The following is a 21391-nucleotide window of genomic DNA, read 5'->3' as shown; positions in this document are numbered from 1 at the left end:
TGAGGCATCTGAATTTGCATGTCTTCTGTTTCACTTTTGTAGTTCAGGAATGAATCTAATGAATTCTTGAAAAATTCACTGTTGGAATCGGATAGCGCTTTTATCGGTGAGTTTCTAACTCCCCTTAACCATGTTATAGATGTACAAACATGTCATTTAATCTAATGATGTGTCTCTAAAATGATTATTACTGTTTTAAAAGTTGCAGTGGGTGTAGCTATTGGATTGCTTTAAAGTATTAGAAAATTATGCCTCCAAATTAAAATGCAGATCCTTATTGAATTGTACTGTAATAAATCTGTATAGGTCACACCTAAAATTAATGATGCTGCTTACTTGCCTTATACCACTTCACGTCTTTTCATAAGAAAGCATCTTTCCGTGCTCATTGTGTTGTGACTGGGATGTTAGCCTTGTCAAGGAGCTTTTTTTGACATCTTCCCAGCTTTGGATAAGGAAAAGCTAATATTAGTTCAGCAAATGTTTTACAGTGGTAGAATATGCAGTGCTCTTCTATTATTCTGCAGAAAATAAGATGATATATTAGCCATCACAGCTTAGAATTACAAGTTGTCCATAGTGAAAAATAAAAGTGTTGGGCAGCCAGCAATTCTTTGCATTTTTATTCTTTTGTTTTACAAGCATGCTCGATTTTAAGGATGATTATATGAGTGTAAAATAGTGATTCATTCTAAATTACTCACTTTTCTGTAGTTCACACATTACTTTATCTCACATAACTTGCAAACCCTGTCATTTCTTACTCATCTGAAGTAGATGATTTTTAGTTTTCTTAAGGTTTTTGGATAGAGGACTATGTCTTTATGACTTACGTCTCTTTATTCAACCTTTGTATGCATGTATGAAAAAGCATTGTCTCAGATGTGTTTTGTTCCCAGTCACTAGAAGCAATAAGGCTAGAACTTATCTTCTCTTTTTTAAAAAAACCCAACCAGCTCAGGCCTCTATGCATTATTTTCCATTAGTAGGCATTACAGTACCTTGAAATTATCTTCAGTCATATATAGGAAATCATCTTACAAGGTTTTATTCTTTGCTGTAGGGGAGATGTGGTGGATTCCTGCAAGTGTTTTTTAATGAAACTAGATATGTTTCTATATACCAATGATTGTTATTGCTGGCTTTGGTTAAAAGCAGAATTTTTCATTTGAAATGTATTCAAGCTTATTCTGTTAACGTGCAAGTCCTGGAGTAGAGGGCAGAACCTGGCATTGGGAAGGGCACAGGAGGGGGCTTTCAGGCTTGTTCAATGCATTTGCACTCTCTGTAGTCTGCAATATATTCTTCTTCAGCTTAGGAAATGCTATGTATTAGTTATAGCCCAAATGAGGAAAGGGTGCTTTAGGAGAGCTCGTCAGTCTAGCGTCTGGCCAAATACCCAGTCTCTAACAGCAGCCGGCACAGGCATGTGGGGAAGGGTGTAATGGCAGAGGGCAGAGATGCAGCAACACTGCAGAGTACTCATCCAGCCTCCAGTGACTTGTAGCTCAGAGGCTTCCTGAGTCAAATGCTGTGTGTTTGCATTTAATAAGTCTTGCGAAGCTGGGTCTTTAATAGGCTGTCTTTCAGGAATCGGAATCGGCATTTTTGAATCCCTCTAATTGTTTACCGTCAGCAGTGTTGTGTGGATAAATTTCCACACTATGCCTTCTGTGAACAATCTCTTTTTCATCTGCTCTGAATCTGCCAGCTGTGTAATGGGGTGCTCCTTGCTTTTATTCGCCACCTTCACAAGGTTCATGATATGTATGGTCCTCTCTCCTATTTCCTTCCTCTCCCCATCCAGCTGATTCTTGCAGCTTAGTGAGGTGATGGAGTTAACTTAAGATACTATTCCCTCCCTCCATCCCCCTTTTTTTCTTTTTCTTCTTTTTTTCCCCAGATCCTTTATGACTCTGGTGAAAAACATGTTCCCCAATACTGAGCTGTAAGCACTAACTAAAACTTTGTTACCTTTTGCATTGTTTGGGCTTTAGAAATAGCCATTAAAATTCTGAGTATGAATCTGGTGACTTCCATCCTTGAAATGAAAACCAAAACCTCTCATTATCTGTGGGCTGTCTTCTCTGTGACTTGTGCTGCTCGCATTGTCTGAGGGTCCTTTGTGAAATAGTCATGGTGTATTTTAACATGTTTTTTGTTTCCTAAGAAAAGTGTAACGCTACCCTCTGTTTCAGGGTTATTTTGACATGGTTTTAACATCTAACTCAATTTTGTAATAGATGTCAGCATTACAAACGAACTTGTCTTTACCTACAAGGGCTCAGCAATTTGAGGCAGTTAGGAATAAAGAGCTTTATCAATTTCTTTTTCCCTTTTTTTTGCCTCATTTGAAACCCTAGAATTCATTAGTTTTAATGCAGTGATTTGAAAGCACATCTGCATAGCAGTATCTGAATGATAGGTGCTTGAAAGAACAGGTAGCATTTTACACTGATGAAACACTAAAGGTACAAATAAATTCTTCTTTAGCTTGTAGTTTGTTTCTGTTGTGATAAATTCACGTGGTTAAACGGTTTTTGTATTCTAATAGCACTATTTTGAATATAATGAAGTTCAATTGATCTTGTAACTAGAATTCTATAAGTGGATTGCTAGCCACATACCATTTCAAAATTATGCTTTGATTTATTTTACTTGAAACATTTGTGATGAGAGCATTGGTGAAACTGGGGCAGGGAAAAGAGGAGAGGGAAATAAAAATTTTATTTCTAGGGGAAAAAACAGCTGCTAATATGAAAGAATATCTGTCTTTGTTTCTCTGAACTTCCTTGATATCAAAGTTATTTTTCAAATGCAAGTATTTCAGTTTTCAACCAAAATAATTGTTTAATTGTTACTTTTAAAATTTCATTTGAAGATCTCTGAAACTCTTGAATGATATAAAATAATTTATTTTCAAATTGCTAGGAAATGAAAAACCCATTCCTTCTGCAGTTGGGGTTTATTTTTAATGTCACAGCATGTCATTTCAGACAAATGGTGCAGAATTAAGTATTCTGTGTGTTCGTGTGTGTATATCAATATATTTACACACATTAATTTTTTTTTAACTTTGTGTCATACTAGACTAAGAGCCTTTCCAAAAGGTGACTTTGTTGTCACAAAGAGTAACGAGTGGCAATGGATTCTGTACTGATTTTGTTAAGCAGAGCCCTTTTCTGGGAGGCTCTGTTCTTGGAGGTACTAGAGGGACCGAACTAGAAAACAGAGCCCACTGTCCACACCAAGGCAGTGGCAAAGCCATAAAGCAGCCCCCAAGCAGTGGTTACTGGTCCTGGAGAGGGGAAGAGTATCTGTTTGAAACAGTTTGTATTTGAAGTAGTTTCCAGAATCAGAATTTTTGTATGAACAGATTCTAACACTTTATAACACAAAAAGGCTAAGATATGACTAAGAATATGTGATTAAGGCATTGGTTATGTTATCATATTCCATGTAACATATTTACATACATAATTTATTACATTATTTTGTATCTTTTTATGCCTCCAGTTTGCCTAGTGTTCTCTCTTTCAAGCAGAGATACTCATTTGAGTACTCGTTTTTTTTTAAAAGTCTAGTTATAAAGATACGGAAGCAAGGTAGGTGGTGGATTTGCAGGATGTGAAATGCCTTATCTTCTAGATAAGAGAGATCTCAATATATATCTCAGGATATTCTTTGCCTCTGCTTGAAGATCATCCCTTGCTGCTGTTATGGTACCTCATTCTTTTGTCTGCATCTGGATTGTCACTGGCTTCATGCAAGATGTCGTAATTGAATACATTCCTTTGATTCCTGTGATTATATCAAATACAATATATTGGCTCATTTCAAAACAGAAACAAGTTTGAACACTGTCTAGTATTTTGATTTCTCTGAAAATTATTTCACCTCTGTTTTTCCAGATGCTAATGGGGAAACGTTTCCTGCCTTAGGAGAAGTTAATTTATCACCACAGCTTCCACTGTCTGCAAGGGAGAGGAGACGAATAAAGCAGAAAGTGTTAGAGCGCGCTGTACGTATGATAACCAGGATTGGCTTAAATATGAAGGCAGACCACAGATCTAATGGTGTTAGACAGTTCCTGTGGTTCCTTAGTGGCTGGCTAATACAGATACAGTGGGTATCTGCTACATACATAGCTATTTGCCCTTTTAAAAAGTACGCTATTTAACCGAAGGATCTGTGCATTTTTGGATTTTCTGCAGGAGGATGTTCCACCGAACCAGACACCGTTGCTACAGCCTGACGGCTTTTCTTTGCACTCAAACTTCAGCCTCAATGTTGATCAGCTGAAAGGCAAGAATGAGGAACGATTGCGCAGACTGACTGAGCTCCAGCAGAAATCTGCTTACTTGGGTATGCTCTGTGTAGTAGAGATGATGCAGTGAATATTAATATAAAGTAATTACAATAATTAAAGGAACAAATATTAATAGACTGCCTGTAGTTGAACAGTGAGCAACTGGCTCAAACATACGAATTATTTATAGAGTTGTGTAGCTGGTGCAAGAGGTTCCCCAGCAAACTTTAACACAGCTTTTTAGAGTAAGTTTAGAGGAGGGTCATAGGAAAAGATACGCTAATTCCTGTCTGATCAGCTGCTCATACTTGTCCTGTCTGTAACACTTTTAATACTGCAATGTGTTGCTGCTCACAGTAGGATGTGGGTATCCAGCTGTGTAGCTGAAATGTTAGTGGAAAGAAACAAAACTCCTGAGTGATGAATGTTAATACGCTGCGTGTTTGGCTTTATCAGCCTTCCTAGGAGTCTGATGTCTGTGGTCTGACCAGCATAAAGATATGCCGAAAAATTGTGTATAAAGAAGTACTTTAGTTTCTAGTTGATTTGGATTTTCTGTTGGTTTGTTAACATGAATGATCATTCAGTATTTGAGGTTGATATTGATACCTCTTTCACGAAACACGCAATTGCAGTTATTATGTATATCCTGTGAGCATATAATACATAAAACTCTGGGAGTTCTCTCAGAGCTTCTCCGTAGGCCAACTGCCTGATGTAGATCCACTTTGTGTATGAGGTACCAATTAGGGCAGCCATTAATGGCCTTTAATTTCTCACAGGCATTATGACCCAGTCAATACACTTTGTGCTAATGATTTTCATATGTGTCTGAAATCTCCCTTTTTTTAGGAGGTGGTTGCTAGGCTGTCAAGGCAATTACAGTATCAGTATCCTTTTTATAAACTTAATGAGAGTACTGATGCTGACAGTTTTTCTGATTCTGTTGCTATGGGTACTCTTACAAGCACTTCATCCTTTTTTTGTTTGTTTTAGCCATCTCGCTGTGATTTTTAAGTCACTAAAAAAAACCCCCATTCATATTCATTTCGTCTATAATTTAAACAAATGCTTTACCAATTTTACTCCACCCAAACATTTTTGCTATGTGAACTTCTTTTACTTCTCCGCCCTTGCTTCTTTCTCACCTCTTTATAATTTCAGCTCGTATCGTGTGAATGACACTTTTTATTTTGTTTGCCTTCTGTTTGTCATGGTCTCCAGAGCTTCAGCCTTTAGATATACATAACTTTTTTTTGTGTGTGTATATATATATTTATATGTGTGTGTGTAGCTTGTTCTTTGGAACACATGGGAACTATCACTCATCCTTAGCGTATGGGCCTCTTGGAAATGGAACAAGAGCTCCTTTTGCTCAGCTGTGGTTGCTCAGGCTGCACTGCTGCCTGCGTTCCTGTTCCCTCCTCATGCTCAGTGACATTTTTACAAAAAAAAAAAAACAAAACCCGAAGCCAAGTGGTTTTATTCCTTTTCCCTAACAGTTTGATAGAACTCTTGTGGCATCCTCTTGCTTTCCTAACAGCTAGGACTGTTATTTCTCCTCCACTTGGAGACGCTGCTGGGAGAAAACAACTCCGTATGTAACTAAGGAACTCTAACTTGTAATCTTCCCTTTAAATGACCAAGAGATGGCAATTTACAGGCTGTGATAAATTTTAAGAGCTGATCCTGTTGGCAAAGTAGTTCGCTTTCTTTTATGGGACTGATGCAGGAATCCTAAAGCCACCCTAGAATTGTTTTCTTAATTGCAAAATTAGTACCTGTTGGAGTCGGGCCTCCCTCTCTGTTTTCAGCCATCCAAAAAACCCATTCCCATCGGTGTGGGCTTGGTGAGTACTTTGGGTGATGAAGTCTCTGCAAGCCAGCAGCTACTTTGTCAAGTGGTCAATGTCTGCATGTTCCTAACTCTGTAAACAAGAGCAGGCTCAGATGCAGAAGAGAGAATTCTCACAGCTTTGAGCACGAGAGATGTGGCTGAGACCCTGCTCTATGTAAGAGAAGTTGCCTAAATGGCTTGAGACTTTTTAGGCATTCCTCTGTGCCTCTAAGTAAAGGAATGCTGGAGCCTGTGGGCATCTACAGTGGGCAGCAGCGCTGATTCCTGGTATGTGCAGGCTGACAGGAGTTTGTTCTCATCTAGGGGCAGGATGCGCCACAGTCAATGTTTAGCCAGAGTCCAGGCACCACTCCATTTCTAAACTGGTATTTCACGTGAAGGAAAGAGGTCTGCTTATCCCCAGCCTCCAGATACAAGCTGTGACTTATCAAGTGGCAATTCCAAAGAAAAGTCTCTATATGAGGCCCAATTGAGAATTTTATGGAGTATACAAAGTGTTAAAATTCATGATGAAGCAAGTTTTGTACTGTAGCTGGTCTGTTGTGCTTTCTAAAAGCAGCACCAAATGAGGCTGATATAGTGATATGTGCTGTGATATTATCTCTGGCAAGCAAGTTGTTCTTACCTCTAACTGCTTGAGGACCTAATGGCTTTACCTTTGAAGGCAGTAATATTTAAACTTGGGGAAATGCAGCCCTCTGGCCTGCAAGTCCACAGTTTGTTTGTCTTTAAACAAATACATTCCCTTACTTTTATTGTTTCTAAATATCATCCCTTAAGAAAGGAGCAAAAAGAAAATTTGTTTTCTTTAGGTATTGTTTTCCCTGACGTGTACTGTTGTTAGCCCCACCACAGCTTACCTATGTAAAAACTGTGGGTTCTAACCCATGGGAGAGTTCATCTGACCTAGGATTTGGGAGACAAAAAGGTTTCAGCAGTAAGCAAAGGAGATGACAGGCCCTAGAGAGAGGGAGGTCTGTTTACACTTATAATGTTACAGAGAAGTTTTATTTTAACCGGGCTAAGAAGGCTTGGAGGATGATCAGATCACTGTCTGTGATGTGACAGAACTCTTGGATTCACTGCCAAGTTCTTACTAAACAAAAAGTATTTGGCATTTTGGTTTAGGAGCTGCATCCTGCCTTAGGTACTAAGAGGAAAACTGAGCCTTCAGTATGTGGGATTGCACAGTTTCTGTCACAGATTCACAGATTGGTGGGGGTTGGAAGGGACCTCTGGAGATCATCTAGTCCAACCCCCCTGCTAAAGCAGGATCACCTAGAGCAGGTCGCACAGGATTGCATCCAGGCGGGTTTTGAATATCTCCAGAGAAGGAGACTCCACCACCTCTCTGGGCAGCCTGTTCCAGTGCTCGGTCACCCTCAAAGTGAAGAAGTCTTTCCTCATATTCAGATGGAACTTCCTGTTTTCCAGTTTGTGCCCGTTGCCCCTTGTCCTGTCACTGGGCACCACTGAAAAGAGTCTGGCCCCATCCTCTTGACACCCGCCCTTTAGATATTTATAAGATTGAGGAGATCCCCTCTCAGTCTTCTCTTCTCCAGGCTAAACAGACCCAGCTCTCTCAGCCTTTCCTCATACAGGAGATGCTCCAGTCCCCTCATCATCTTCGTAACTGTCTGCTGGACTCTCTCCAGGAGTTCTCTCTCTTTCTTGAACTGGGGAGCCCAGAACTGGACGCAATACTCCAGATGTGGCTTCACCAGGGCAGAGCAGAGAGGGAGGATAACCTCCCTCGACCTGCTGTCTGCACTCTTCTTAGTGGCACCCCAGGACACCATTGGCTGTCTGGGCCACGAGGGCACATTGCTGGCTCACAGAGAGCTTGTTGTCCACCAGGACCCCCAGGTCCTTCTCTGCAGCGCTGCTTCCCAGCAGGTCAACCCCTGACCTGTACTGGTGCTTGGGGTTGTTCTTCCCTAGGTGCAGGACCCTACACATGCCCTTGTTGAATTTCATTTGGTTCCTTTCTGCCCAACTCTCTAGTCTGTCCTTGCCTTCACATCTGCACACCTGGCTGCTGCTTCTGCAGGACTTGGGTTCTTGCACCCACACCATCAGCTTTCAAGTTTCAATAAATGTATGGGGGGGGGGGGGAGAGCACAACAGAGGAATTGCTGTGAAAATAAAGGAAGGAAAATGAGACAGAACTTTGGTGCATCTCCTGCATCTGTGTGGCAAATAGCGTGTAAGATTCAGTAAAGCAGACCACACTTAAACCTACCTTTTGTACCATACATGCACAGCCGTAATTTTTGCTAAAGTGCATTTTTTTCATATTCTTTATTAAGAATGTTAAACTGAGGATTCTGATGGGGAAAATCCTGGATGACATCTGAATAAGAGGGAGAGAAAAGGTGGCCTCAGAAGTTTTACAAACAGGTGTCTTACTGAGGAAGTGTTTTACCTGCATTAATGTTAAAGTCATGAGCTTACACATAATGAATAAACCTTCTTTTCTAAGGATAAAAATACAGTAATTAATTCAAATTGCTTTCCTGATTTTTATTAAAAATGGAGTAGTAGCTAGTCAGGTCTCTCTGTCTCACTGAAAAGAAATTTAAGCGTTTTGATTTTTGCTTTTGTTAGTTTCCCTAAAACTAACTGCAAACAACCTAAAGCTGGGTGGAAAGTAGATTTTTCCTGTTACAGAAGAAACAATATTTCTCAGAGAAACTTTGGTTCAAAATAAAATTTTAAAAAGTCATTTCTTCCAGAATGAAAAACTGAAGTTTGGAAAAAATCATCCAAATACATCCAATACATGATGTGAATTGCTAAAGTAAAATATTTTATCACTAAAAAAATACAAAATTCTGTTACGTTTTTGCAGAAACACGCTAATTCTAAAATTTCTGTGGTTTTGGATGGGTGGAGCACATCCAAAGTGTTCAAATTTTTTTTCTGCCTGGCTTTAAAAAAAAAAAACCAACAAATTGGAACTTCCTCATTTACATGACTCAACGGCAGAGAGGAAAACATTGCACTTTGAAGTCCTGTTGTAGGTTTTTTGCATATTTTTTTGGTTTGTATATGTAAAATTTAAATGCTGTGAGTCACAAAAATGAGCAGCACAGAAAAATGATACATTTGTATCTTTTTATGTTCACATTTATATATATATAAAATAAAAAACTTTGTTGTTTGACATTCCATGCTAAAATATATCTGAGATACTAGGTATGTATTATTGCTGAGTTTAAATAACAGTAGAGTTCAGAAGGGCAAGGCTGAGTTTTCTGTGGTGGCTGCTTTTTTTTTTTTGTAGCTGGAAGATGAAGACTTACCCAGGAAGCATTTCAGAATGACATTGCGTTGCAGTTGTTAGCTAGACTGTGATGTACAGACTTTCTCACATTTGCACAGTTACATCTACCACTGTTAAAATAATTGTCCCCTTTCTGAGTTCTGGCCTGAGTAAGGGACTGTCTATACAAGGTGTTTAGCCATAACACTGTAATTTAATGGCCTTATTTTTTTATATGCACTGACAGATTTGACTTATCGCTATAATAGGAGGCTTTGGGAAAGCAAGACCCTTCTACCCTGTCTACCCAAGGTTGCCTGCATCACCCCCCCGCCTTGTTGATCTGGCAGGGGAGGAGCTGTTGGCATTGGCCATCAAAGACTTAATGTCTTTAGCTATTGGCTCTACACCAGCCCAGTTCCCTAGATCATCAAAAACATGTTAAGTAGAAACAAATATAATTAAAAAGCATTATTTATGCATTTATTGCAGACAAATAAGCCTCTTCAATGTAACTGAAAGCTGTGGTAAGACGTGCTAAGCTTTTGTCCCCTTTAACATCTGGACATTATTCTCTCTCTCTCTCAGGTGACAGCATTTCCTTAGGAGAAGCAGACGATCTTCTGAAGCGCGCTCCATCGGACGCCAGCAGACGGCCCAGTTCCGTTGACACAGTCGCAACAGAGCCCTGGCTGCGACCAGGAACTTCAGAGACGCTCCAAAGGTTCATGGCTGAGCAGTCAAGCCCAGCAAAGCTTTCACCCGAAAACACGCTCCCACTTAGCTGGCAAGGCCTCTCGACAGCGCATGGCTGACCGGAGCCCTGTGCGAGCCAGCTGTGCCTCGCAGCAGGGGGGGATGCAGGGTTTGGCACTACTGCACTTTCCAGGGGCTCCTCTCAGGATTTGTTCTTTTCCATGGTCATGGTGTGGAGCTGTATGTATAATTTAAAATAGCAATAATAAGGTAACAGAAGCTGCAGGGTAATGGAGGTATAGAGCAGGGATGGCTTGTCTTACATGACATGGGAAGCAGAGGAAGAGTTGGGCAGTTTTTGCACTTTTTATACAAGTTTCATTTCAGCCTCAGAGCTGGACTTACCCCTGAGTGTGTGTGTGTGTGAATTTGATATTAAATCAAAGTTAATTTTTAGCTTTGTTTATAGCTACACTCCAAAACTGTCTGGCAATAGAGTAACCCAACAGCTGAGGTACAGTTTAAGTTTCTACCAAAAGAGTAAGTAACTTGGAGAAGGGCACTTGCCTTTCATCCAGTGATGAGTGCTACCCTGCATGAAAGCTCAGCAAACAGTTTCATGGAAAAATGACTCTTAGCAATGTATCTTGTGTTCCTTAACCTGTTATGTGCTGGAAATACAGATAGTGTTGCATATATTTAATTTATGGTTCTGATTTAAGAGTTAATAAATTATTTTGTTACTAAAAATGTGAAAGCAGACTTCAAGTTTCTTAATTTATCAATTGCTTCAGCTTACATTTACTCATGAACAAAGTAGAACATTAAGGCTGCCTTCAGAGAAACAGGAACAACAGGGAAAAGTTGCTGACTGGAAGCCCAGAAATGAGACGTTAGGAGCAGAGTGAACTGAAACACCAAGGTGAAACCAGGGTAAGGCTGTGACTTTCCCCTGCGTTAGGAATTCCCCTCCAGAGGCCAAAGCTTAACCAGCAGGAGAAAACAACTGTTGAAACCAAAACAATTTGTAAAAAATTTATCTTTACTGAAATGCTGCCTTCAAGCTTCTGTCTGCCTGCTTGAAGGCCTGGGCAGGGCTGTGCTGTGGGCAGGCAGGAGCTGCTGGCTGAGGGAGCTGTACCTCATTGCATTGTGCTCAGTGTGTTCCTGCCCAGAGAGGAAGCGCCAAACCAGGCTTGTGCTCACTGCGAGTTCCTGGCTCATCAGCCGAAAGGCTCATTGTGTTCATCCGGTATAACAGCACCAGCCAGGAAGTAACACAGGGCTCAGGGTAACGCAAGCCCCAGTCTAACGCACATAGTGTAGGCCTTGTGGCTGCTCCAGTCTCAATTTTGCAGAGGCAGGAATCCCAACATGATTTTAAGCAGGCAAAGGTGAAAATGTTTTACAATGCAGTGCTCAACCCCATCACAGAGCCACTCAGGCTGAAGCCCACCTTACACAATTCATGCTGCTCTTCATCATCTGCACACCCCTGGAGTGTGGTGCCCAATGGCTCTCTTCAGGTGCTTCATGAGTTGAACTGTGATACACTCACTGTACCAGCTCCATGCTGGATACAGAAGCTGTCATCTTATAGCCTACTGCGTTTAGTTTTCTTTATTCCCTCAACTTTGATTAAACTTTACCTCTTAATACAACTGCAAAGTTAGTTAGCATTACCCTGAAAAAGCCAGACTCATCTAACTGCAAGGATTTCTCTAAGCGCTGCTGGCCCTCACAGGCTGGCAGTCCTTTCCTACAGTCCAGGGCTCAGACACTGCCCACTCCCCTGGAGCTTCCTTCACCTCTGCAGGGACCTGAAGCCACTGAATGCACTTTAACCTGAGGGCTCAGCAGCATTCAGCACAGTGACTTGCCCTCTCCCTTACAGCTGTCCTCCCTGTGGCAGCCACGCTGCTATCCAGGATATTCCTGGTCCTTTGTATCTTTCCTTTCCCAAACTTCCCTTCAGCTTTCTCTGCATCACCAAAGCTCAGCCGCAGGCAGGACCTTTCTGCCACCTATCCTACATTTCATTAGTTTTCTTTTTTTTTTTTATCGTGAGTCTCATCTGCAAAATAAATGCAGCTGCAATCCAAGGTGCTGAGATGACTAAAATAGAACCCGCTTCCTGCCCCTAACTCCACTTTCCTGATAATCCTACTTGTAGATGTGCGTGTTTAGGGAGCTGCAAGTTGAACGTGGTACCCAGAGCAGAGCTCGTGCAGCTCTGGCCTGGCAAGAACTAAAGGGAGCTACACAAGAGAGCAATGATGATACAGGAGTTCAGCTTCCAGCAAACCAAGACTCAAGAGCTATTAGGTCTTTTCTACCTAAGCAATAAATAAGGTGCAGCATCTTTTCCAACCTTAAAGATTCTATAAGGTTATGCTGTAAAAAAAAAAAAGTCATCACTAAATAGGAGTACACACCAGAACAATAAAGCAGTAAGGTTTAAAGCAAAAAAAAAAACCCAAAACAACCCCAAAATACCAAACTCTATTGTACTCATTGCCACTGAATGCTGAATCTTGAACACTGACATTTCAAAAAGAATTAGGCAGAGACACAGATAACAGGTAAATGGCTGTTAAATAGCACTCTGGAGAACAGCATCAGGAAGACCTTGGTAACGGTACCAAGAACTGTTTGCCGCAGGCATGGGGGAACAGTATGACATCACTAGGGATGGAACACATGATACTTCAAGAATTATTACTGGCCACTGTCAAACAGACAAGACTGACCTCAGGTCTGGCCTAGTACTTCGGTTTAAGATTTAAACATTATGCAACAAACTGAAAAAATCAAATACAGCCCAAGAGGAAAGGCTGTACAATTACAATTAATTCAAACACCCTCAAATTCTCCGCCTTCTGACAAATACCATTTGGTTTTGCTCCAGCCCAGTGAACATGATGAGAAAACTCCTAGTCACAGGTCATGGCTTTTAGTTCCCTTCACGGGCTTTTCCACAGCAGCTCAGTGAACTGCTTATGCTCACTGTTGGAGCCTGCTGTGAAGGGCTGCAGGGAGATTCACTCCTCTCTCAGATTTGGCTCCCTCATCCTCTTTCTCCGTCTTCACGCTTCTCTCTGCTGCTAGTCGTGAGTTTTGTGCCAACACACCAGAGAACAACCCGATTCCACTGTTACCTACAGGATCAAAGAGGCTGACAAGGCTGAGCCGGCTGACATATTGCGAGGCAGCAGCCAGAACTGTAGTCCCAGCCTCTCCTTCCCATTCACCCTTATTCCATGGTCTGCTTCGTATTTGTATTTTAATTCCCAGACAGCAAAATGTGGTATTTTTGAGTTTTTATCTGTGCAGCACTACAGGGTTCATTTAACTAGTCCACCTAACAAGCAGGTTTTTTCTTCCTTTTTTTTAATACTTACCATCCTTTTTCCCCCCGTCTTTGCCTAGCAGTGAGAAGACACACCCCATTCAGCAGAAGGGCGCCTACCTTCAAAAGGAGAGTCTGAGAGGCAAAGGACACTGTAAAACAAGTAGCTGTGGGTTAGACTGGTTTTGATTGCACTGATGAAAGAGTTCAAAAACTTTATTGACCTATAACCTGATTAGAATATGCCAGATGAGAACCAAATATTGTACAGAAAGTTGTACAGAATTTTTTTTACATAGAAAACTTTACATATCTGTACCATATACATTTTGTCCATCTGAAAAAAATTTCTACATCCATTGTAATACAGAATGCTTGACAACCTCATCTTTCAACCATCAGAGCACGATTCACAGTATGAATACATTTCCAATAAATTTAACCATCCCCAAACCATGCCAGATTTGTTACTTGAATATATGCAACATTAAATTCTGTACATAAGAGTGAAATCTACATCGAACAAAAAAACATGTGACAGCAGACACAACCTAGACTTGTTTGCAGTGATTCAAGTTCCAGTCCTTGAAGGATCATCATTTCAATGGCTCGTTATATTTAAAAGCCCTAAAACAAGTATATTACAGGTAGCTTTGTCAGTCGTGATATTTCTACCTCTGTTCTTGACAAAAGTCAGCAACACTAACTTCTGGGCTACAACGAAACAAAACAAACAAAAAAAAAAAAAAAGAAAAAAAAAATCACAACCTCCAAAAAATAACCCCAAACTTCTAGTGCATTTGGTAAACAATGAAGTGTTACGGGTTTTCAGCAAATCAATAATACAGAAATAAAACAATTCAGGAAGAACTGTATAGTGTTAAAGAGTTTATATTACAGACCTGCATCTCTGTACATTTTTCACAGAAGGATGATTACCAATGTCTCAGACAGCCTGAGTGTGCAAAAATCTTAGAATAAGAATATCAGACATAGTTGCTAAATATCTTTTACCATGAACAATAATCTCCATTTTCTTTTCACTATAAACATTTTATCCTTCAAAATACAGCTCTCCTGAGTTGTACTTCTTGCAGAAGCTCAAACCTTTACATATATAGTTCTTTGGGTACATTTTACTTTCACACCCGCCATAAACATCTGTTGCTATACTGCTGTCTAGGACAGTAAAGGATATTGCAGCCCGTGCTGACAAGAGGACTGTGCTAAAAACTGGCTCTGTGCTCAGCACGAGCCAGGGAAGAGAAACCGATAGAGATAATCCATCAGGAAATAAAGGGACTGGAGTGTTGCAAGCCTTAATTACAGTTGTAAGCATCTGTACCATTAACCCTTGGATACACACTGCCGTACAAAGAAACCATTTTTATGGATATCCAGACAGAATGCTCAGCTACCTGGTCCTTTTATTTAGCTGAGGAATATAAACTTTAAACGGAGCAATAATCAGTCACTAGCTGCTACTGCTTGCTTATTCCAGACTCTTGTTCCGGTGGTTGGGATATTTGGAAAACCACACCAATCCGCAGGAAAAACCTTCGTAGAACAGCTCGAAGTTCAGGAATAAGATCAAACTGCATAATTTCACACAACAGAGGATAGTAGAATGAGGCATGAGCCTTGAACTGTGGAGAAAACAAACAGAAGAAATTATTCTATTATGCGTCAACACACCTCAGAAAGCATTTAAATACTCTCCCAAGCCAAGGTGAAAGTGACATCAGAAACATCTGTATAACCGAAGGTGGCAGCGCCAGAATAAGGCTAAGATGGCTGTGATATATGCTGACAGATGCTCGCTAGCTACACACAGCCCGTTGCTAATTCTCATTCTTCAAGAGGAAGAATTTTGCTATTATCAGTTAAGTTTTTTGTTGTAGTTGGCCTCTTTCATGTAATATTTCAGCCAAGTTTTGTTAGACATAGAGGGAGATGTGAATATGGATTTATTTACTGCAGAATTGCTTTGGAAAAGGTCAAGGTGATGTGATCGTAGCACTGGAAGCAGAAACAGGAGCTATTTCTTTGAATAAAGATCAGCCATGAATCCCCTTCCTTGGCAGGAGAGGGGTAAAAGCAACTTAATGCACACTTCTACAGGATTTTTAGCATCTTTTATATTTTCTCAGTCACATTTTCTTTTATTGCTCACTTGCACCCTCACTCTGCATTCTGACTGTCAGTATCTGTCAAGTGCAGTGTCAATGTACATTCCCTCAAAAGAGGGCCTGCAGAGCAGCAGCAGCTTTTACAGTTGAGTACATAACTGCGCGTGAAGAACCGGTCTGGAACTACTAACCTGTAAACGTTGTCTTAAATACCATTCCAAACAGTTACTTACCCTTTCATCACTTATCTTCAGCACTTTAGTCAAAAATAAGAGTAATAGATTAGTCCAGGCTTCCCGATGACTTTCTGATGTAAGAGTGAGGAAATAACTCAGAGCCTCACTGCAGACACTAGAGAGAAAAAAGACAAAAACTAGTAACTAATATTTTATTTTGAGCTCTACTGCAGAGAGGGAGCTTTGCAACTATACCAGCGTAGAGCCCTGGTGTAGAACAGCATCGTTTTCTGAAAGCTACTGTAAGCCTGATTAAGAGAAAGCAGTGATTTTGTTCAACTCAGAACCAAAGCCCCAGGACTTTGGTATTAAATACGCTAACAAAATATGATCGCGCTCTTTATGCATGTATTTACAGCATATCAAGTGCTCTTTGAGAGGTATGAAAATGCACGTGACAAAATGATATGCAGTCTTTAAAAATTAATCTCATGGCTGATGTAACCAGGTAGTTTTCAGCTCTGCTCCTTGGTCTATAAACCTTAAAATACTTTCACTGTGTTACTGCCATGGTTTTAAGACCTCTGTTATTCCAACACTTGCTTGAACAACTTCGTAAACGAAAAACATTCAGGTGAACCTTAGTATTCATGGCAATGAATAACCAAAAAGCCAAAAGCTGTGTGACAGACATAGGCTTCTGAAACCCAGCACTCATTTCTACAGATGAGAACAAATAGCATCGGTTCCCTAAAATATCTGAGGTTACTGAAAGGAAAAAAAAAAAAACAAAACAGGGTTGAGGTGACAGTTGCTTTTCTTTTTAAAGAGGAGCTCTAACTATCCCCCACTTACCCACAGGCTACAAAAAAAGGTGACAAAACCTTTGTTCTCTCCTGCAAAACATGTGATGAGAAGAAAAAGCAGAGGCAGTATTAGCAGCGGAGGCACAGCACTCTCCACACAATGTAAAACCTCTTAATATCAGTTGTGCCCAGCACCATACTGTGTTAGCCCTAGGAAGTTTGCTGCAAACAGAAGAGGTCTATCCTTTTAAATAAAAATAAACTTTCTTTAACATCAGAAATAACATCAACAGGTTCAGATACGTGGACCTTACTTTAGTAGTCTTTGCTGGACCTCCTCCCATGCACTGGTACGGCTTTCATCCATGTACATACGGAACAGGATGCGCAACCCACAGGCAAGACTACTGGTCTCCTGTTTCAGGAGATTAGGCTTTGATTTGCCTTTGAAACCTGGAGAAATTCCAAGCATCCATTTAGATTTTTGTTTCATCTGACCTTTTTTCCTTACAGTCCCCCACTTCTTCTACATGTAGACAGATAGAACCACCACCTCATGTAATTAATTTATCACAACTTTTAGTACAGTAGAACACTGCTAAAAAGTAACTCATGTATATACGCACCAAAATTGTGTTTGGCACCCATTTTTAGATAAGCTTCCAAGTAGATGTCATAACGTGCATTCTAACCACCTGAACAATGGACCGTTTTCTCTCAATCACGTACCTTAAACTGGTTTATTGCTTGTTTTTGATAAAAATGTCTACAATACTACTGTTTCCAAAGCTGTTACTGTATAATTAAACTCAGTGTGCTAGTGGAGGTCCATACCACCAAAAAACATACCCTAAATATTAGTACTCCTTCACTCAAGCTGAAGTGGTTCTGTGTATGCATACAGCAATGCACATGACAGCTTGCTGCATATTCATGCTATGCATTCACCATTAAAAACATTAATACAGCTGACTTTGGTGCAAGGAATAGATTAAACACAACGCTACACAGAGTCCATTTTCCATCTGTTTCACAAAAGGACATATATTTCACTTATACACCAGTAGGTAAAACAACCCGCATAACAAGTTTTGGGGTTTTTGTGCCTGGAGCTTCCAAGCACAGGGCTCACATCTACAGCCAGGGATCAGCTTGGCAGCTGCAACCCAGTGAAAACTTAAATTTTAGAAAATTGAAAAGCTATTTGCACCTGCACTGGTGAGGTCTCCCTTTAGGGCTTCTAGGGTTATAGAATTACAGCTTGATATTCAATTTTACATTCAGCATCGAAGTACTTTTGACCTATTTTTGGGTCAATTGAAAGCACAGTAACACATTCTCACAAAATATTTCTTCAAGGTGACTGACTCACCTGCTTTCCAGAGAGCAGTTCTTTGTTCATTGTTTGAATTAAATGCTTTAGCAAATCTGTGAGATTCCAGCAGACAATCGAGAAGTTTGAAAAGCTGCTGTGATGTTAGAAAACGATACATCCCTTGATCTTGTGTATCCACATGGACATCGAAGTCTACTGCATCTCTCTATTTAAAAAAAAAAAAAAAAGAAAAAAGAGAAAAAGATTTCAAGTAAAAATTCACAATTGTCTTCAGCAAGCTCTTGTGATAACTCAATCCTACTCTGTTTTCATCCACACTTGTATTTAAACTTAAAACTGTATTAAAAGTTGTATCCACATCCCAGTTACATAAATCCCTTTGAACAATACAGGTTTTAATCTCTACAGTGTGCTGCCTCAGCACAGCTAAGGCAATTTAATGCACGATGTAAAAGATCTCAGTCTGCTGGAAGTTCTCAAGCGCTTCTAAAAATTTTAAATTAGAAAATGTTACAGGAATTTATGAAACTTTATCTGCTAGAGATAAAGCTGTTAAAGAGAGAGATACCTATCGGTTCCACTTACTTGTGCTGCTGCTAGGTTCTCTGCATCCTCTTTTTTGCTAGTTGCTGGGAAGAACACGATATTGTCGATAGTCTGAATGAGTTCCAGTTGTACAACGCATTTGATCAAAAGAGCAGCAAATAACTTCTGTTCTGGAAATTCTTTAAAGGAAGAAAAAAATTGCTTGTTAACTAAAGAACTACAATACTTTTTTTCTTCTTTGAGGTATTTTGGGGGTAAGGTGAAGAACAGCTTAACTTCAGGCACATTCATAAACCAAACCCAGAATCCACCCATCTGAATGACTCTTCTAAAACCAGGACTGATCACCATGTTAACAATTGGCAGGTTTTAAAAAACTATTTCCTAACTTTAAAGTCACCTGCCATATATTGGACAAATATTCAATATTACCTAAAAAATCACCAAATTAGCGACCTTGTTGTTAGCATCAGTGCAACAGCAAGAACCAGAGGCTGAGACTGTCCAAACGCCCACAGGCAGAGGCAGCTTAGGGTAGCACTGATATCACTGATGCGTGTTTGTACTCGTGGCAGGTACTAATACCACCAGACATTAGCATTTTCAGCACCAACTCATAACTTTGCACAAGTATCTTAAGGGTTTGATAAACTCTCTTCAAATCAGCCTAAATACACCTTCCCCCCCACCCCCCAGCTATTGCTTCTGTTGCATTCTGCACAGAAAGAACTTTGCTCTTAAGAAAAAAATAAATTGCTCATTTACATAGCATTATAAGGAGAGTACTATTTTTAATATTTTGCTTTGGGTAAAAAGTCTGCAAGTTAGCAGCTGAACTCTAGATTTTTTTAAAGCCCAGGTCGAAAATGTGGAACAACAAGGGACCAACAGAATTCTGTCATACTACATGAAGACAAGAATTTAACCAATGTCATTTTCTTTACATCATGTTTCTAAATTTATAGCTGGGGCTATAACCAAAGATATCAAACACCTGCTAAATACTACTCTGAACAGATATAAAAATGCCAAATCACTACAAAACACGCACTTGCTGTTGGCCTGGTTTTACTCATTTCTTCACCTATGGTGGACCCTGCGCTGGGTTGATATGGACGTCCATCTGAAGATCTAGGCTGAACAGAATCATGAATATCTACTGACTTCTGTGAGATTGTATCCTGAAAAGAAAGCAAAAAAAAAAAAAAGAAAATTAACTTACAGAAAACTTATGTGAGCTAATCGTCAACAGAGTTGTGCTCTTCATAGCTTAAGACATTTGTCGTTTCAACACTGCACTTTTTCATTCACTTTAGTCATATTTGATATTAGCATTCAAGAAAGATGGACTAAAAAGATGACCTCCTAAGAAAGAATTGAAAATTGAACAAGCAACAAATACTTAATTACACAGCAAACATACGCTACAATGAGTAGCATTTTGCACATAGTTTTTTTCTATGCCATCCAAGCATTTAGTATGTCAGCCAACAGTTAGTTTGACTTCTACCAGACTAAGTGCAGGAGGTTTGCTGCAAGGTTCTGGTACTGGAAATGCAGTATCTGCCTTGATGTACAATAAAACCCTCTAATAGTTTCTGTGACAGTTTGTATTCCTTTTATAACAGGTGACAATGTGGACACACAGCTCTTAAATGACAAGGCCAAACAATATGAGGTATCATAAAACTTTAATCTTTACTTGCCTTTACTCCCTTGAATATTCTGAATTACAAGCTCCTACTGACATGTTTGTAGGTGCTGCAGGAATCTACCACAGTAAAATGATGGAGGAGGAGAATATACGCATATCAAGAAAATGCTCTAATTTAAAATCCTTTTGCCAGAGAGCTGTTTCAGCTGACTCCTGCAATGTGTTCTGATTCTCCATGTTGTATGTGTTTTCTTGTGAGCTAGAACTCACTGACCTTGGAAGACAAATCGTTGGGGGTTTGTTTTATTTTTTAATAAATTATCTTCCCTCTTGATCAAGTATTAAAATCAATGGAAATACCTATTGTTTTCATTTCAGAAAGCGTTCATTGAAAGAAATGTAATTAATCTAATTAATACAAAAGATGTTATCATTAACTGCAAAGCAGTTATATATAGTGATTACTGTCCCTTGCAGTAACCCCGCATTTCTACTGGCATTTGTTCCGTAAGTGCCACTGGCAACTACACATTAATTCCCTGCATGGTGGTGTTAGCAAAATTCAAATCTACACATACAGTTCCTATGAGGACAATATCAACTTCTCATGCCAGTAAATAACCAAAGTTTAAATCTCAATTATTAAGTATAAATATATTTTTAATAGATATTATGTCTGTAGATAGTAGGATGCATCCTTATATTTGAACTACCTGAAAAATCAGATGGAAATATCTAAAGCCTGCAAAAATTCTGTCCTACCAAAAGAATGGATCCCAAATGTATCTCCTTTAACACTATTTATTATACAAATTCTGTTAATTTTGAAGTTGTAAAGTGTCTTTTTACACTGAAGACAAAAAAGATTTTTGAAATCATTCATGTTAAGCTATTTCAAAGAGGAAGGATCTTTCAGTTTATTCATGACTAAGACATTCAATATATTTGCCATTTTTGCATGCTATTATATTTGACATAAATGGATTAAAAACGTAGCCAACGTTTAGATTAAATATTTTATACATCAAACCACTACAAATGAGTCAAGATATAGCAAGCACATTTAGTCACATGGATGTAAAATACCTGTGTAATGAGAACTGGCCATCACAAATATTTACACTCTGTTGTAAGTACATTATGTTAACACTCCATAAACACGAATGGATGGAGTCAGTCTCTCTTAGCAGAGCTAATTTGGGACCATATCCTTGAATAAATTTTATCAAATGCTTCATCAGTCTACAAAGAACTTCATGCAGCAGTC

The 21391-nt window shown here is 39.6% G+C and overlaps 2 protein-coding genes across 19 annotated transcripts in view; one reads left to right on the top strand and one right to left on the bottom strand.

Moving 5' to 3' along the window:
• Nucleotides 1–10879, top strand: part of CSPP1 (centrosome and spindle pole associated protein 1) — a 67173-nt gene extending 56294 nt beyond the window's left edge. For 17 of the 18 annotated variants that reach the window (XM_054818729.1, XM_054818728.1, XM_054818725.1 and 14 more), the window contains 4 exons: nt 43–106; nt 3912–4021; nt 4215–4365; nt 10021–10879. In XM_054818729.1, coding sequence (XP_054674704.1) covers nt 43–106; nt 3912–4021; nt 4215–4365; nt 10021–10247 — 552 coding nt within the window. In that variant the 3' untranslated portion in view covers nt 10248–10879. Of the gene's footprint in view, nt 1–42; nt 107–3911; nt 4022–4214; nt 4366–10020 lie in introns of those variants that run through there. The other variant, XR_008576147.1, reaches the window with a different exon arrangement.
• Nucleotides 10880–13660: 2781 nt separating this feature from the next.
• ARFGEF1 (ADP ribosylation factor guanine nucleotide exchange factor 1) overlaps nt 13661–21391 on the bottom strand; it is a 97118-nt gene continuing 89387 nt past the window's right edge. The window contains exons 34-39 of the mRNA XM_054815650.1: nt 19522–19651; nt 18510–18649; nt 17961–18129; nt 16903–17041; nt 15840–15957; nt 13661–15123 (exon numbers count right to left, since the gene is read on the bottom strand). Coding sequence (XP_054671625.1) covers nt 14959–15123; nt 15840–15957; nt 16903–17041; nt 17961–18129; nt 18510–18649; nt 19522–19651 — 861 coding nt within the window. The 3' untranslated portion in view covers nt 13661–14958. The remainder of the gene's footprint in view (nt 15124–15839; nt 15958–16902; nt 17042–17960; nt 18130–18509; nt 18650–19521; nt 19652–21391) is intronic.

The sequence above is a fragment of the Grus americana genome, chromosome 2, assembly GCF_028858705.1.
Source record: "Grus americana isolate bGruAme1 chromosome 2, bGruAme1.mat, whole genome shotgun sequence".
NCBI classification, from domain to species: Eukaryota; Metazoa; Chordata; class Aves; order Gruiformes; family Gruidae; genus Grus; species Grus americana.
The sequence above is the reverse complement of the archived record's forward strand: the minus strand, read 5'-3'. Positions and strand labels throughout refer to the sequence as shown.